Source organism: Anomaloglossus baeobatrachus, chromosome 2, assembly GCF_048569485.1.
Source record: "Anomaloglossus baeobatrachus isolate aAnoBae1 chromosome 2, aAnoBae1.hap1, whole genome shotgun sequence".
Lineage (NCBI taxonomy): Eukaryota > Metazoa > Chordata > Amphibia > Anura > Aromobatidae > Anomaloglossus > Anomaloglossus baeobatrachus.
The window spans coordinates 652,076,306-652,092,318 of NC_134354.1; the positions used below are offsets into that span (position 1 = coordinate 652,076,306).

At 49.0% G+C, this 16,013-nt stretch overlaps 1 protein-coding gene across 1 annotated transcript in view; it reads right to left on the bottom strand.

Annotated features, from left to right (window-relative positions):
* GLS2 (glutaminase 2) overlaps positions 1-14,918 on the bottom strand; it is a 156,598-nt gene extending 141,680 nt beyond the window's left edge. Inside the window, exon 1 of the mRNA XM_075337011.1 lies at positions 14,354-14,918. Within this exon, the coding sequence (XP_075193126.1) occupies positions 14,354-14,505 (152 nt within the window). The 5' untranslated portion in view covers positions 14,506-14,918. The remainder of the gene's footprint in view (positions 1-14,353) is intronic.
* Between the last annotated feature and the right edge of the window lie 1,095 nt (positions 14,919-16,013).

Below are 16,013 nucleotides of genomic sequence, written 5' to 3' on the forward strand. Positions count from 1 at the left end.
TCTCTATTTGGCAGTATCATCCTATATCCAGTTTAACACTTACTTAACTTATGTCTCCAATTGCAGGACCAGTAAATCTGCATCCAGATCGGCACTGCTCATAAAAGTCATCATCTGGAGACCTACTCTTCATAGCGGTTTGATAGACCTGGTACTAATCCAGCAAGTTAGCAGACAGCCATGAGCCACACATCATGATCCCGCAAACCACATGTGGCTCCTGGGCCATAGTTTGGAGGTCCATGCTGTACTAATGCCAGGAGCAGTTCTCCAGAGGAAGAGGGGGAATAATGCAGGTTTAGTTTAACAATAAAGGACAGGGAGGTTACCTGACTATGCAATAAGGTGGGAAATTTCGCTATAGAGGATGTCTTCTTATGAGATCCCAAAAAAGTTAGGTTCCCCGCCACAATTTTCCTGATCTTGCTTACGCATTGTATGTAGCCCTAAGGGACACAAGTCTAATTTGTCAAATGTTTTATGCCAGTTAAAAAGCTTTGAAAGGTCATAAAATTGTTGCGTTTTGGCTTTTCACACCAGTTTTGCCGAGCTTTGCCACAATGAGCGTGACAGGGGTGTGATGCCTCAGCTCGTCTAATTTACGAGAAGCTGTCATTCATTATGCCAGATATCTTACTCCAGTCATACGATTTGTGGCATGACGCAGGGATGCTACTCATAATAAATTATAACGTTTTGACTCCATGTCCCTTTATCAAGGTCAGCATGAAGATCACCAGTTTTGATGAATTTGTGCCACATTTTATAGACATATGCCCAGAATGTCATCTTCCCCTTAAACCTGTGTGTAGATATACGGCAACCTCTGTGGTAACCAATTGGCAAAATATACATATAGTGATACTACCAAGGCATTAATTCAAGTTGTCGTACATGTAGAGTGTGGTATATTATTGCTGACCTACTATAATGACCAGAATTAGAAATACTCCCACCCTGGCTATGGTCACCATGGACTGTGACATCTAGGTGGCTCTACAGAAGAACGGGCCTTCCTGTGCCACACAAATCAGCACGCACTATGCGCTTTGAAGAACACTGATGGTTTTACATTGCATTTGAGGGAATAATGTAGCTTCATTCAAAGAGAACCAAAAAATAAAACTATTACAGTATTTATCACACAATGAATCCAATAAAAAAAAAAAAAAAAAAAAAAAGTAAAAAACAAATTCATAAAATTGCTGTTTTCAACTCATCGCTTCCTTCGATGGAAATCGTACAAAATTATAGCCCAATTAAAAATTGTTAGATCAAAATATAAATAATGTTACCTGATTTAAAGTATGATATGGTGTTAAAAAGTGGAATTAATGATAGGGGGCCGAAGCCTGACAGGTTAGCAGAGGCCCACATGACAGGAATTGGGCCATGAGGAGCATGGAAAAGGGGGGCTATAAAGCAAAAAAAAAGTGCAGGAAAAAGGGGCCATTTTGGGAAAACACAAACAGGAGTATCCACACTATTAGTTCTCAGCCTTTTTATCCCAAACACGGATGGAAGATGACAAGAACTGCTCACGTGCCATCCCACAAATGATCTATTGTAGAAGGACTTGCTATTACATGTCAGTGCCAGCAAAATCCAAGAATTCGGGTGCACATCAAATTACGAGTCTGTTTTGCTTTCTAGATATTTACAGTATCTCGGGTGTTTCCATCAACTTCCCAGAGCAGGCTCAGACTGGCCCACAGGAGCAGGTGGATCCCCGGATGGGCCGCTGTGTAGGAGTGGACCCCCACCCTAATATATAAGCGCCGGTACACTTAATGCAACATGTACAGACAGGGGCATCATCTCACCATTCATTTAAAAACTACTCGTTTTGTTATATAGAAGCACAGGCGACTTTGTGAACGAAGGTCAGATAATATGAAAGTAGCAGAACAGAGGGTCCCCAGCATCAATGTCACTGGTGGGGCCTGGGCACCCCAGTCCTGCACTGTCCCAATATATACAATTAATGAACAATTTGTGAAACCTAGATGCCTGGTATTATTTTGGCTAACAGAAATATTTAGCTTTACACTGAAGCACCATCATTGTAAAGATATAAACGCACAAGTCCAGAAATTGCTTGTAACCCACAATCCAGGCAACCACAGGTTAAAATTCTAATATCCAATTAGTGCTTAATATAGACGTCTGTGTTTTTAATGAACAGCACACAGAAGTAACACAGATGGCACCCATGCAGGGTCTGTTACATCATTACCATCATTGACATGTATGTGTTTGTTCAGTAGATCTCACCAAACTCATACAGGTGTCCTTGTCTTGAGGATCATCTACAAAAGGGGCAATAGGCTGTCATAGATGTGTTCTATCCTCAAAAAAATTAAATGGAGAGAACATGTAGACAATACTCGGACATACTGTATGTATTAGACCTTAGATGGTATATTTTGTAATATATTGTGCTTTTGTAGCGCCCCTGAAACCATTAGGGTGCTACAAGGTTCTGCAGGGACCCAGAATCCCAGTGCCGATACGAACAAAAACCCAGGTAATCCCAGTTTTCCCCAACAATCCCCCATACAATGGTACCCAGCTAGAGTGGGACCAATGGATGGCCGCCTAGAGGTGGAGCCAATCCAGTCCACTAGTTGACCAGGTGGGAGGAGCGGACTGTGGAGAGAGACAGTAGTGAGAAGGGAGTCTCCAGTGAAAGGGAGCAGACAAAGACAGTGAGAGAGTTGACAGAGAAGACGGTCTGTCGCGGGTTAACGGTGACCTCGTACCCAGGAGAAGTGGTTGCTGGTGGAGTACTCCTGGAACTACGCACCGACGGGTTACAGGACCCTAGGACAGGAAAGAGCTCTAGGCCAACCTGTTAACACCTGCACAGCAAGGGAATCTTCAAGGACCTTGCTGACCCTAAAGTATCCGTAGACTCAGTAGCAACAGGACAACCGGGGACAGGACCAGAGACTTCAACCCCACAGGGTTCACGCTACTGTCAGGCGGACAGAAGTGGACAAACCACAGAACGGGGACCCCCAGTTGTTCCATAGCACAGGGACCCACTTACCAGAGACAGGTGCAGGGGAAGAAGGTACCAGAGAACCAAACTGGCACTGGGACGAAGGGGACCTGGAAGTGAAACCAGCTGGCCTCGGGCAACCAGTCAACATCTACCAGAAGTGAGTAAATCAGTTGCACTGATCACCTGTGGGGACTACCTTCTTCTGACGCCCACTGCACCATACACCATACACCCTCTAGGGAAAAACCCTACTTGTGGAGGGACTACTATTCTAGCTGCCAATACCACCAGCCCCAGTAGACACATTCTGCAGCGGCGGCTCCCTACAGTTAGCCGCAACACCGTAAGTGGCGTCACATGTGAACATTATCTTAATATCAATTGTAAATATCCCCATTACAAATAGGGTTTGGGGCACGGAACCGGGTAACGGCTACCACCGTCACTTCCCCAAAACCTGTACTGCCTGGAACAGAGTACCCCATATTCCTCGGTGCTAAACTTCATGCTCAGAAAGGCTTTCACAGTATAATAGGTGTACAAGGTTAGGATCTGCCATGACTTTCTGATCAATTGGGTTCTCATCCTCCTGTGGCGCCCCTGAAGCTTCAGTCGCCACAGGGTACTGCACCTCACCAGAGTTGTAGTATTTATCCTGGGTACAGAAAAGGTCATTGCCGGTAAACCACCACAATCCATCGAAACACACAGCTAGCCTCTCTTTCACCGGCACTGGGTTAGGGTAGGGACATTTAGATGGTCACCACATGGTATGGGACCTCCCACCCACTAGTTCTGGATTCCAGCAGGGTTGAGCTAGACAACGGGGAGGAAGGCGACACACGCATACAGACAGGCAGTCAGTGACGGTTAGTCAGCAACAAGGGAACAAGTGAGGCATGGGGAGAACACAGTCGCTGAGGGGAGATCTGCGCCATAGCTCCCTCAGGACTGAGCACACAAAACAAGGTGCAAAGCACATCCCGCCAGCAGATTCCGTCGGGCAGCAGATTTCAATTCTTCTGGCCCACACAAAGCACCCAAGGCACAGCAGCACATAGAGCCAGAAGTCGTGACAAAAGAGCGGTAACGGACTCACGGTGCCTGCCATACGGGACAGGAACGGAGCCCATCCAGCGTAGCTTCAAGTTGCAGGGACCCACACAATACGGCGCAAGTAAGAAGGACTTGTCGCGGGCGGCGAGGAGGGTGTCAGCACACTACGCTCACCCCCTTCTGCTCGGGTCCGGCGGCTGCTGCTCAGTGGTGGCTCGAGCAGTGGGCCGGATCCCGGGGGTTTCTCGAGCGGCACTCCTCGCCCGTGAGTGAAAGGGGATTTGTTGGGTGTGGGGATGATTATTGTCCGTGACGCCACCCACGGTTGTGGTGATTTCACCACCGCTGCTCTATACGGGGCTCCCGGGGATGGTGATGCGGAGCAGCCAGGTGTTGTGTTGCCCCTCCGTGGGTAGGGGTTGGTGATCCTGGGGCCCGGTGATGGAGGTGCAGGGCCTGGTGGGCGCAGGGACGCGAGGGCAGCGCTGTGCCTTGCGGCACTGTGGTACTCACTCAGCCTGAGACGTGACACAGTTTTTACGGTAAACCAAACGGCTGGATAGACGGTCCCACGGATGGCTGCACTTGCTCTCCCAGTAGGTGACGGTGATGTCCCTTTTCCTTGAACCTTGGTGTACTTGTTGGTTGCGATGGGTCCCCACCAGTAACCCGCTCCCCGGCTTCAAGCTGGACCGGGGGAGCTCTACTCTTTGCCCGCAGGCGCTGGCCCTAAGAAACTGGTGCCTTGGCGGCGGCGGTGTCTCTTCTATACTGGCTGGGCGGTTGCCTTCAATCGGGACTTTGTTGTTGGGGGATCTACGTCCCCTTCACTGACGGATTCGGCAAATTATGGCGACTCCTAGCCTTGCCGGGGTCAGAGAGGCCCCTGCCCTGGTGCTGACTGTCCTTCGGAACACTGCTCCAGACCGCCGGGCACACAGCCTACGGGGTCCTTCCAGGAACTTCCAAACGGTCCCCCTCCAGACAGTCACCGCCGTTGCTGACCTTGCTGACCTGGTCCTACACAAAGCTGGACCCTTCAGGCTTTCCTTCTTTCTTGTCACCTCACTTGCTTTCCTCCTTTACCACTTTCCTACTTTCACTTAGCTGTTTACTCAAGCCCTGCTTGGGCTAATCTCTCTCTTAGGGTGGAAACACATCTATGCGAGTAAAATCGGTCCGACTGGGCTGAAAAAAACTCGGCTGATTTTAGTTCACGTTAGGTGCGAGTGCAACGCAAGTGCGATGCTATTTCTGAGATTTTACTAGCGTGTGTAATGCGTGTGTAATGCGTGTGTAATGCGTATTTTTTACTATGTCATCTGCCATTCAGCGCTGCTACATGGCCGCTGACAGCAGACACAGACAGCCATGTAGCAGAGCTGAATGGCAGATGACAGCAGACACAGACAGAGCCGCACTGTCAGAATGAACTCGGGTGAACTTCACCCGACTTCATTGTCATGCTGCGGCTCTGTCTGTGTCGCGCCCTGATTAGCGGTCACCAGTGAAGACTCACCGGTGACCGCTAATCTCCTGAGTAACTGAAGTTAGCAGCCCTCTCTCATATACTCACCAATCCCCGATCCCCGGCGCTGCACGGCATTCACACTGCTCCGGCGGCTTTTACTGTTTTGAAAAAGGCGGCCGCCCATTAAACAATTTCGTATTCCCTGCTTTCCCCGCCCACCAGCGCCTATGATTGGTTACAGTGAGACACGCCCCCACTCTGAGTGACAGGTGTCACACTGCACCCAATCACAGCAGCCGGTGGGCGGGTCTATACTGTGCAGTGAAATAAATAAATAAATAATTAAAAAAAATGGCGTGCGGTCCCCCCCAATTTTAATACCAGCCAGATAAAGCCATACGGCTGAAGGCTGGTATTCTCAGGATGGGGAGCTCCACGTTATGGGGAGCCCCCCACCCTAACAATATCAGCCAACAGCCGCCCAGAATTGCCGCATACATTATATGCGACAGTTCTGGGACTGTACCCGGCTCTTCCCGATTTACCCTGGTGCGTTGGCAAATCGGGGTAATAAGGAGTTATTGGCAGCCCATAGCTGCCAATAAGTCCTAGATTAATCATGTCAGGCGTCTATGAGACACCCTCCATGATTAATCTGTAAGTTACAGTAAATAAAACACACACACATGAAAAAATCCTTTATTGGAAATAAAAAACACAAACACATTCCCTCATTACCAATTTATTAACCCCGACAAACCCTCCATGTCCGGCGTAATCCACGGACTCCAGCGTCGCTTCCAGCATGCAGGTGACAGGAGCTGCAGAAGACACCGCCGCTCCGGTCACCTCCAAGCAGCAACTGAGGTGAGTAGCGCGATCTGCTGAGGTGTCACTGAGGTTACCCGCTGTCACCGCTGGATCCAGTGACAGCGGGTAACCTCAGTGACAGCTCAGCAGATCGCGCTACTCACCTCAGTTGCTGCTTGGAGGTGACCGGAGCGGCGGTGTCTTCTGCAGCTCCTGTCACCTGCATGCTGGAAGCGACGCTGGAGTCCGTGGATTACGCCGGACATGGAGGGTTTGTCGGGGTTAATAAATTGGTAATGAGGGAATGTGTTTGTGTTTTTTATTTCCAATAAAGGATTTTTTCATGTGTGTGTGTTTATTTACTGTAACTTACAGATTAATCATGGAGGGTGTCTCATAGACGCCTGACATGATTAATCTAGGACTTATTGGCAGCTATGGGCTGCCAATAACTCCTTATTACCCCGATTTGCCAACGCACCAGGGTAAATCGGGAAGAGCCGGGTACAGTCCCAGAACTGTCGCATATAATGTATGCGGCAATTCTGGGCGGCTGTTGGCTGATATTGTTAGGGTGGGGGGCTCCCCATAACGTGGAGCTCCCCATCCTGAGAATACCAGCCTTCAGCCGTATGGCTTTATCTGGCTGGTATTAAAATTGGGGGGGACCGCACGCCATTTTTTTTAGTTATTTATTTATTTATTTCACTGCACAGTATAGACTCGCCCACCGGCTGCTGTGATTGGGTGCAGTGAGACACCTGTCACTCAGCGTGGGGGCGTGTCTCACTGCAACCAATCATAGGCGCCTGTGGGCGGGGAAAGCAGGGAATACGAGATTCTTTAATGAGCGGCCGGCTTTTTCAAAATAGTAAAAGCCGCCGGAGCAGTGAGAAAGCCGTGCAGCGCCGCACCGGGGGATCGGGGAACGGTGAGTATGAGAGAGGGGTGGAAACTGACCGACAGACTGTGAGAGAGGGACAGAGATAGTGACGGACCGACAGAGAGAGAATAGAGAGCGAGAGGGAGAGACCGACTGACAGGGAATAGTGATTGACAGACATTGGGAGACATCGCTCGTTTCTAGTGTTTTAGGAAACATGCGAGAAATGTATTTAGAAAATCGGATGTCACTAAGATGGTGTGAATGCCGTCCCGTGACATCCGATTTTTTACACGCTCCCATAGACTTGCATTGGAGAAACTCGCAGTAGAAACTCGCAAAAAAGCAGCATGCTGCGATTTTTTTCTCGGTCCGATTTGGACTGAGAAAAAAAATCGCAGATGAGAGCTGAATCATTCACTAACATGTGTCCGATTCCAATGCGAGTTTTTCTCGCATTGCTCTACTGCGAGAAACTCGCAAGTGAGAAGCAGCCCTTAGCTCCTCACTCCTGCTCCTCCCTGAGCTATCTGCCTGGTTTTCCCGCCTCCAGAGCTGTATCCTCCTCGGTGGGCGGAGCCAACTGCCTGGCCCACCCCCTGGTGTGAATCATCAGCCTCTGGAGGAAGGCAACAAGGATTTTTGGTTAGCTGTGGTGTTCCTACCTGGGATGTAGGGTGTGGTGGTGTGTGACCTGTGTCCCCTGGCTTGCCCAGGGCGACACAGACTCACATAAAGAAACACCGGTTCTGACCTCCGAACTATCCGGGATCGGTTGGAGCCCTGACAGCGGAGTCCGGCAGTCCAAAGGCGGTGACATCTCAGTGAGTAAAGAACTTTAAATGCAACCCCTGTATCGTCCAATCCTTCCTGCGCCTTAGCTGCACAGCAGCAGGAGACTACTACTCACAACGTCCCTGGGGCCTGAACTCTGCCTGTGGAGAGCTGCACCAACTCAGCTGCGCTACCATCTGCCCCAGAGGACATGTCTCGCAGCGGTGGCTCCTATGTTAGTCGCGAACCACAGGTGGCGTCACGAATACAAACTATATCCTCCCTTGTAAATAGCCCCTCTGTCTTTATTGACACCGCCGGGGTCACGGAACCGGGCCTGGCCGCTGTGACATCCCAAACCCCATACACCGGCTCAGTGATGTGTCATCCCCAAGACCCCGTGGGTGCGTCACTTACAATCCTTATAATAACTATTTTACAGTGTTTCTTTGTACATGGTCATTTTGCACAGGGAACTAGTGATGAGCGAGCACTACCATGCTCGTGTGCTTGGTATTCCTAACGAGCAGTAGATGCTCGAATGTGTGCGACTCGAGTACCAAGTATAATGGATGTCAATGGGGCTAAAGCATTTTTTTAAGAAATCCCCCATTATACTTAGGTACTCAAGCCCATTTGAGTGTCCAACTGCTCATTACGAGCACCGAGCACCAGAGCATGCTAGTGCTCGTTCATTACGAGTACCAAGCACCCGAGCATGGCAGGGCTCACTCATCACTACAGGGAACGACTGTTATAGCCCTAACCAGTTACATAGGGGTACATTGGATCACGATGGGTGTTTTGCCGCGGTGCAGAACACATCACTCCATTTGTGGGTGTCGGAACACAAACCTCTAGCGATATGCCATTATTTTCTATAAATAATACACTGTGTGAAGAATTATTAGGTAAGTTGTATTTTAGAGGATTTTTTTTTTATTTTTGATCAACAACTATGTTCTATTACTGTGCAGAATTATTAGGCAACATAATAAAAAACCAATATATTCCCATCTCACTTGTTTATTTTCACCAGGTAAACCAATATAACTGCACAAAATTTAGCAATAAACATTTCTGACATACAAAAACAAAACCCAAAAATATTAGTGACCAATATAGCCACCTTTCTTTATGATGACATTCAACAGCCTACCATCCATAGATTCTGTCAGTTGCTTGATCTGTTTACGATCAACATTGCGTGCAGCAGCCACCACAGCCTCCCAGACACTGTTCCGAGAGGTGTACTGTTTTCCCTCCCTGTAGATCTCACATTTTATGAGGGACCATGGGGTTCAGATCAGGTGAACAAGGGGGCCATGTCATTATTTTTTCATCTTTTAGACCAGGGGTGGGGAACCTCCGGCCCGCGGGCCGTATACGGCCCGTGACGACTTTTTATGCGGCCCCCGGGCACATTCCCGGGGACCATTGTGCTTTGGTGGCAGCCGCGCTTTTCCCGGCTGCCGGCCCTTTAAATCCCACTGCCTGATGCCCTGTGGGTAGATGCTAGAATGTACGGGCTCTCTCCAGATCCTGACTTCCAGGACCTGACTGCAGCCCATACATTCTAGGCTTATCCCCGGCCTGTGTGCTCTGGTGGGCGGGTAAGCAGCAAGCTGCGATAAAGTCACACAGAAGAGCTGCAGCAGGTTTACCAGCCTCCCGAAACTGTGCTGTGTGTGTGTGTGACTCTCCCTCCCCCTCACTGCGAGTACTCAACCCATCGCTGCCCCCCCCCCCCGCTCAGTGCTGTGTACACCCTCGTACTGTGTGTACCCCCCAATGCTGTATGTACCCCCCAATGCTGTGTGTACCCCCTCGTGCTGTGTACCCCCTCGTGCTGTATGTACCCCCCAATGCTGTGTGTACCCCCTTGTGCTGTATGTACCCCCTAGTGCAGTGTGTACCCCCTAGTACAGTGTGTACCCCCTAGTACAGTGTGTACCCCCTAATGCTGTGTGTACCCCCTAATGCTGTGTGTACCCCCTAATGCTGTGTGTACCCCTTAATGCTGTGTGTACCCCTTAATGCTGTGTACCCCCTCATGCTGTGTACCCCCTCATGCTGTGTACCCCCTCATGCTGTGTACCCCCTCGTGCTGTGTACCCCCTCGTGCTGTGTGTACCCCCTCGTGCTGTGTGTACCCCCTCGTGCTGTGTGTACCCCCTCATGCTGTGTACCTCCTAGTACAGTGTGTACCCCCCAGTGCTGTGTACCCCCAGGTGCTGTGTGTACCCCCTAGTGCTGTGTGTACCCCCTAGTGCTGTGTACACCCCAGTGCTGTGTGTACCCCCTCGTGCTATGTGCCCCCTAGTGCAGTGTGTACCACCTAGTGCAGCGAGTACCCCCTAGTACAGTGAGTACCCCCTAATGCTGTGTGTACCCCTTAATGCTGTGTGTACCCCCTAATGCTGTGTACCCCTTAATGCTGTGTGTACCCCCTCGTGCTGTGTACCCCCTCGTGCTGTGTACCCCCTCGTGCTGTGTGTACCCCCTCGTGCTGTGTACCTCCTAGTACAGTGTGTACCCCCCAGTGCTGTGTACCCCCAGGTGCTGTGTGTACCCCCTAGTGCTGTGTGTACCCCCTAATGCTGTGTACACCCCAGTGCTGTGTACCCCCTCAGCGCGGTGTAACCCCTCACTGCTGTCCGTGCCCCCCCTAGTGCTGTCTGTACCCCCTGGGTGATGTCTATGCCCCCCCACCAGTGCTGTCCGCACCACCTAATGCTGTCCATGCTGCCACCAGTGCTGTCCATGCCACGGTGAGTGCTGCCTGTGTCCCCCTTATGCTGTCCATGCTCCCCAGTGCTGTGTGCCACCCCTCAGTGCTCTTAACTCGCTACTGCTGTCTGTACCCTCCCACTGCTTTCTATGCTCCCCAGTCCGTGCTCTCCTATTGATGTCTATGTTCCCCCAGACCTGTCTGTCTCCCTAATGCTGCCACCCAGTGCAGTCCGTGCTGCCACCCAGTGCAGTGCGTGCTGCCACCCAGTGCAGTGCGTGCTGCCACCCAGTGCAGTGCGTGCTGCCACCCAGTGCTGTGCGTGCTGCCACCCAGTGCTGTGCGTGTCCCCAGTCATGTCTGTGCCACCGCCAGGGCTGTCCATGCCCCCTACTGATGTATATGCCCCAGCCCCTCCTGTGATGTATATGCCCCAGCTCCTCCTGTGATGTATATGCCCCAGCCCCTCCTGTGATGTATATGCCCCAGCCCCTCCTGTGATGTATATGCCCCAGCCCCTTCTGTGATGTATATGCCTCAGCCCCTCCTGTGATGTATATGCCCCAGCCCCTCCTGTGATGTATATGCCCCAGCCCCTCCTGTGATGTATATGCCCCAGCCCCTCCTGTGATGTATATGCCCCAGCCCCTCCTGTGACGTGTACTCCCAGTGTCTCCTGTAATTTATGCGCCCTGGCCCCTCCTGTGATGTGTATGCCCCCAGCATCTCCAGACAGAGACAAACCTGGAAAAGCAGCTGTGAGAAACAAGATGATCAATATCACCGAACATTACAATCGCACCAAAGAGAAGCAGCTCCGGCCACCACAATAGGGGTGAGTTAATCGTTTGACCAAATATAGCAGGGTTATTTTTCAGGTTGATAATGTTGTGCGGCCCCCAAAGGTTAGTAGGAAATTCCAAATGGCCCCCGGCAGTAAAAAGGTTCCCCACCCCTGTTTTAGACCTTTACTGGCCAGCCACGCTGTGGAGTAGGTGGATGCATGTGATGGAGCATTGTCCTGCATGAAAATCATGTTTTTCTTGAACGATACTGACTTCTTCCTGTACCACTGCTTGAAGTTTTTTTCCAGAAACTGGCAGTAGGTCTGGGAGTTGAGCTTCACTCCATCCTCAACCCGAAAAGGTCCCACAAGTTCATCTTTGATGATAGTAGCCCATACCAGTACTCCACCTCCACCTTGCTGGCGTCTGAGTCGGAGTGGAGCTCTCTGCCCTTTACTTATCCAGCCTCTTGCCCATCAAGAGTCACTCTCATTTCATCAGTCCATAAAGCCTTTGAAAAATCAGTCCTAAGATATTTCTTAGCCCAGTTTTTACATTTTATCTTATGTTTCTTGTTCAAAGGTGGTCGTTTTTTCAGCCTTCCTTACCTTGGCCATGTCCCTGAGTATGGCACACCTTGTCTTTTTAATACTCCAGTAAGGCTGCAACTCTGAAAAATGGCCAAACTGATGGCAAATGGCATCTTGGCAGCTTCACACTTTCTTTTCCTCAATTCATGGGCAGTTATTTTGCGCCTTCTTTTCCCAAAACGCTTCTTGCGACCCTGTTGGCTATTTGCCATGAAACGCTTGATTGCTCGGTGATCACGCTTCAAAAGTTTGGCAATTTCAAGACTGCTGCATCCCTCTGCAAGACATCTCACAATTTTGGACTTTTCAGAGCCCGTCAAATCTCTCTTCTGACCCATTTTGCCAAAGGAAAGGAAGCTGCCTAATAATTAAGCAAACCTTATATAGGGTGTTGATGTCATTACACCACACCCCTCCTCATTACAGAGATGCACATCACGTGATTTACTTAATTGGTAGTTGGCTCTCAAGCCTATACAGCTTGGAGTAGGACAACATGTATAAAAATTATCATGCGATCAAAATACAGTGGAACCTTGGTTAACGAGAACAATCCATTCTGGGAGTGTGCTTGTTAACCAAGTTACTTGTCTAGCAAAGCAAGATTTCCCATAGGAAATCATTGCAATGCAGACAATTCGTTCCACAACTTGTTAAATGTCCCATCCTGGTCCCTTATTGTGCCATTTCACACACGTACAAACACGCACAAACATGCAAATATTATGCTCAGCTTACCTTCCGTTCCATCGCCGACCTCCTGGATCTTGCAGTTGGCCGGTACAGGATGTGTATTGGGTAACCATCACAATGAGGGAGGACCTTCAAAAGGCAAGAACTGCTTGCCTCTGATTGGTCAGCGCGCTGCCTTTGAGTAGCGGCTGACAGTGGAAGTTCCTCCCTCGTCGTGATGGTCGTCGCTACATCTTGTAGCGGCGAACTACAAGAACCGTGAGGCCTGTGATGGAACGGAAGGTAAGGTGAGCATAATATGTGTGTGCGCGCGTGCGTGTTTGTGTAGACTGTAAGAACGGGTCAGAGGGAGGTGGATGTACGGAATCAGAAGTGTGTGTGGTGAGTATTTTGCTCGTACGGCAAAGCTTGCTCGTAAAGTGAGTTACAAATTTACAACAAGCTTTGCTCGTTAAGCGGAATACTCGCTAACTGGGTTACTCGTTAACTAAGGTTCCACTGTACTCATTTGCCTAATAATTCTGCACACAGTGTATTTCCATCTAAGCTGTGACAGTGGGATCGACTAACAAATCATGTGATGGATGTTAAAATTGAAAGTCATTGAGAACTCCTTGAGACATAAAAAAAAAGACAAGACATTTTGAAGAAACACTGTGGACAACGATAATATGAATGGATGGGCTTAAGTTCTAAAGATCTGACTTACAAAATTCAACAATGCAAGTCTATGGGTCCATGAAGAAAATCATAAGTACTTTGGTGCTATCTTCGTGTGGTGGATTTTCATGGACTTTTAGATCAGAAAAAAAAAAAGGAGAATTATTTTTTTCATGTGCGAGAAAGACTGATGACTCGGAGTAAATGCTGACCATAAGGGTTCTTTTCCACTTGCGATAAAATAATCACTGCGATACTCGTCCCGAAAATGTGGACAATTGTCTTGTAAGTGTGTGTTTTTTTTCTCACTTAGCGTCCGTATGCCATGTGAGTGCCATGTGAGTGCCATGCAAGTGCTGTGCTGTGCGAGTGATATGCGAGTGTGTATGTTTTTCTCACCTAGCATCTGTGTGACATGCATTAGTATGCCTTCTGTATGCCACGCGTATGTAGTGCAATATTTTTCTCGCACCCATAGACTTTCATTAGCAAGCCCGGTGCGACTTACACAGCCATAGCATAGCTGTAGCAATAGCATGCTGCTATTTCAACAAAAGCACCATTCGTGTTGAGAAATAAAGGGCAAGAGGACACTGCCTCATTGATTAACACTAGTGCGACCCAATGTTTTATCGGATCGCATTCGCACATGAAAATGGCAAGTGGAAAAGAGCCCTAAAAAGCAGTCGGTTTTTCTTATAAGTGAAAAAAACCCCATCAAATTAAATAGACATTCTTGGTATTAGTAGACTGAACCCTAAAAACTGAATGTGGCCTATGTGAACATTTGCCAGGTGTATGATGTCCTAGTATCGATTGAGGTTCACACAAAAAGTACCAACAAAAGTGAAAATAATGAATGATACCCCCCTCCCCCATGTATTGCCACTTACGTCTCCTTGTTGAGTTGGAGGGCCCCGTCAGATGTGCCCGGCTTGTATTCCCCAAAGTGACGGCATGGGAGATGCTTTTTTACAGCAGGGAAGGTGAACATCCATGACAAAACTCTGGGGTCGCTCCGCAGTCTCCATCTGAGAACGAACATTGCTCTCTGACGCGTACAGATCCGGCTTCAGGTTTACAGGTGACGGATGAGAAATTGGTCAATTAAATTTAGACAAAATATCGGGTACAAATCGACTAAATGAACCGACGTTCCCAGTGTCAAATGTCCACAAAAGACGTCCCAGTGTCAAATGTCCACAAAACTGATCTAGTTGGTCAGAGAAGTATTTGTGCAAAACTCTCCACAGTCTCTCACAGATTCATCCCAGGGAAGCACAGTCTGAGTAATGCTGAGCTAATGACTGGAGCTACTGGCGGAGACGTCTGAGAAGCTTCATTAGACATGTTCTCAGCAGCCATGCCTCACCACACAGATCCTTTCCAGTAGCTCTGCCCTTTTGCCATGTGTCCTCTCCTGCAGAGGAGCTGTAACAGCGCACAAGTCACAGTCCCTTTAAGGAACCTCCGGTTGCTACATAGTAGCTATTTCAAGATAAATGTCAAGCCTCCTATAAAGGCGGCCCCTGCACCCAATCATACAGGCCCAGAGGTGGGACTCAGCCACAAAACCTCCTCCACAGCCAAAGGGCGGAAAGGGAAACTGTTATCTTATTTCTGAAGCTCACACACGCACTGGATGTGTTTTTATCGTTTGCTTCCACCATCATCTGCCTCTATATAAGCCCAGACAGCCCACAGCTTCTGCTCTATCAGCCCACCACATAGATCAGTCTGGGCGACGATTCTCTAAAGTGCCAAGTATCGCCCCTATAACAGCAAGCGGACCCCACAGCGATGAATCATTCCACTAATATTCCTGGAATGACTCATAGGAAGGATATGACTGTACACGTGTCTTATAATAGGAAATTCAGCTCTCACATTGGCACAAGGAGTTAAGTGAATGTCACACTCTATTATATCAGGTGGTAATTGTCCGCAATCCGGATCCACAATACAAACATTAAGGCTGGACTCACACGAACGTATTAAAAAACGGTCCCATTCTCGTTTGCGAGAGTCGGACGAATTTTTCTCACTTGTCATCAGTGTGCACTCAGTGTGCTGTCAGTATGCAATCCGTTTTTTTTGCACAGCAGCTGTTACTCATTTACAGTCATGTACAGGAGAATTTACAGTGTTCTGTACTACATGATAGGATTGTATTTAGAAAAACGGATGTCACTAGGATGGTCCGTGTGCCGTCCGTGTGACATCCGATTTTTCCTCGCACCCATTGACTTGTATTGGCGAGCCTCGGACGTATTCTGGATCAAATCGCAGCATGCTGCCGCTTTTCTCGCATCCAGAATCTGGATGCAAGAAAAGCTGACCAACAGCTCTCCCTCATTGACTAGTATTGGTCCGAGTGCAATGCGAGAATTCCTCGCATTGCTCTCGTCCGTTTTTGTCGCTCGTGTGAGCGTACCCTAATACTACATCCACAGTGGAGCACTGGTGGACAGCGACAAAAAGGGCCCCTGTGCAAGATCAGTATGGGGGCCTTTTCAGTCACATAACTCATCAAAATGCACAAATCCTCCTGCT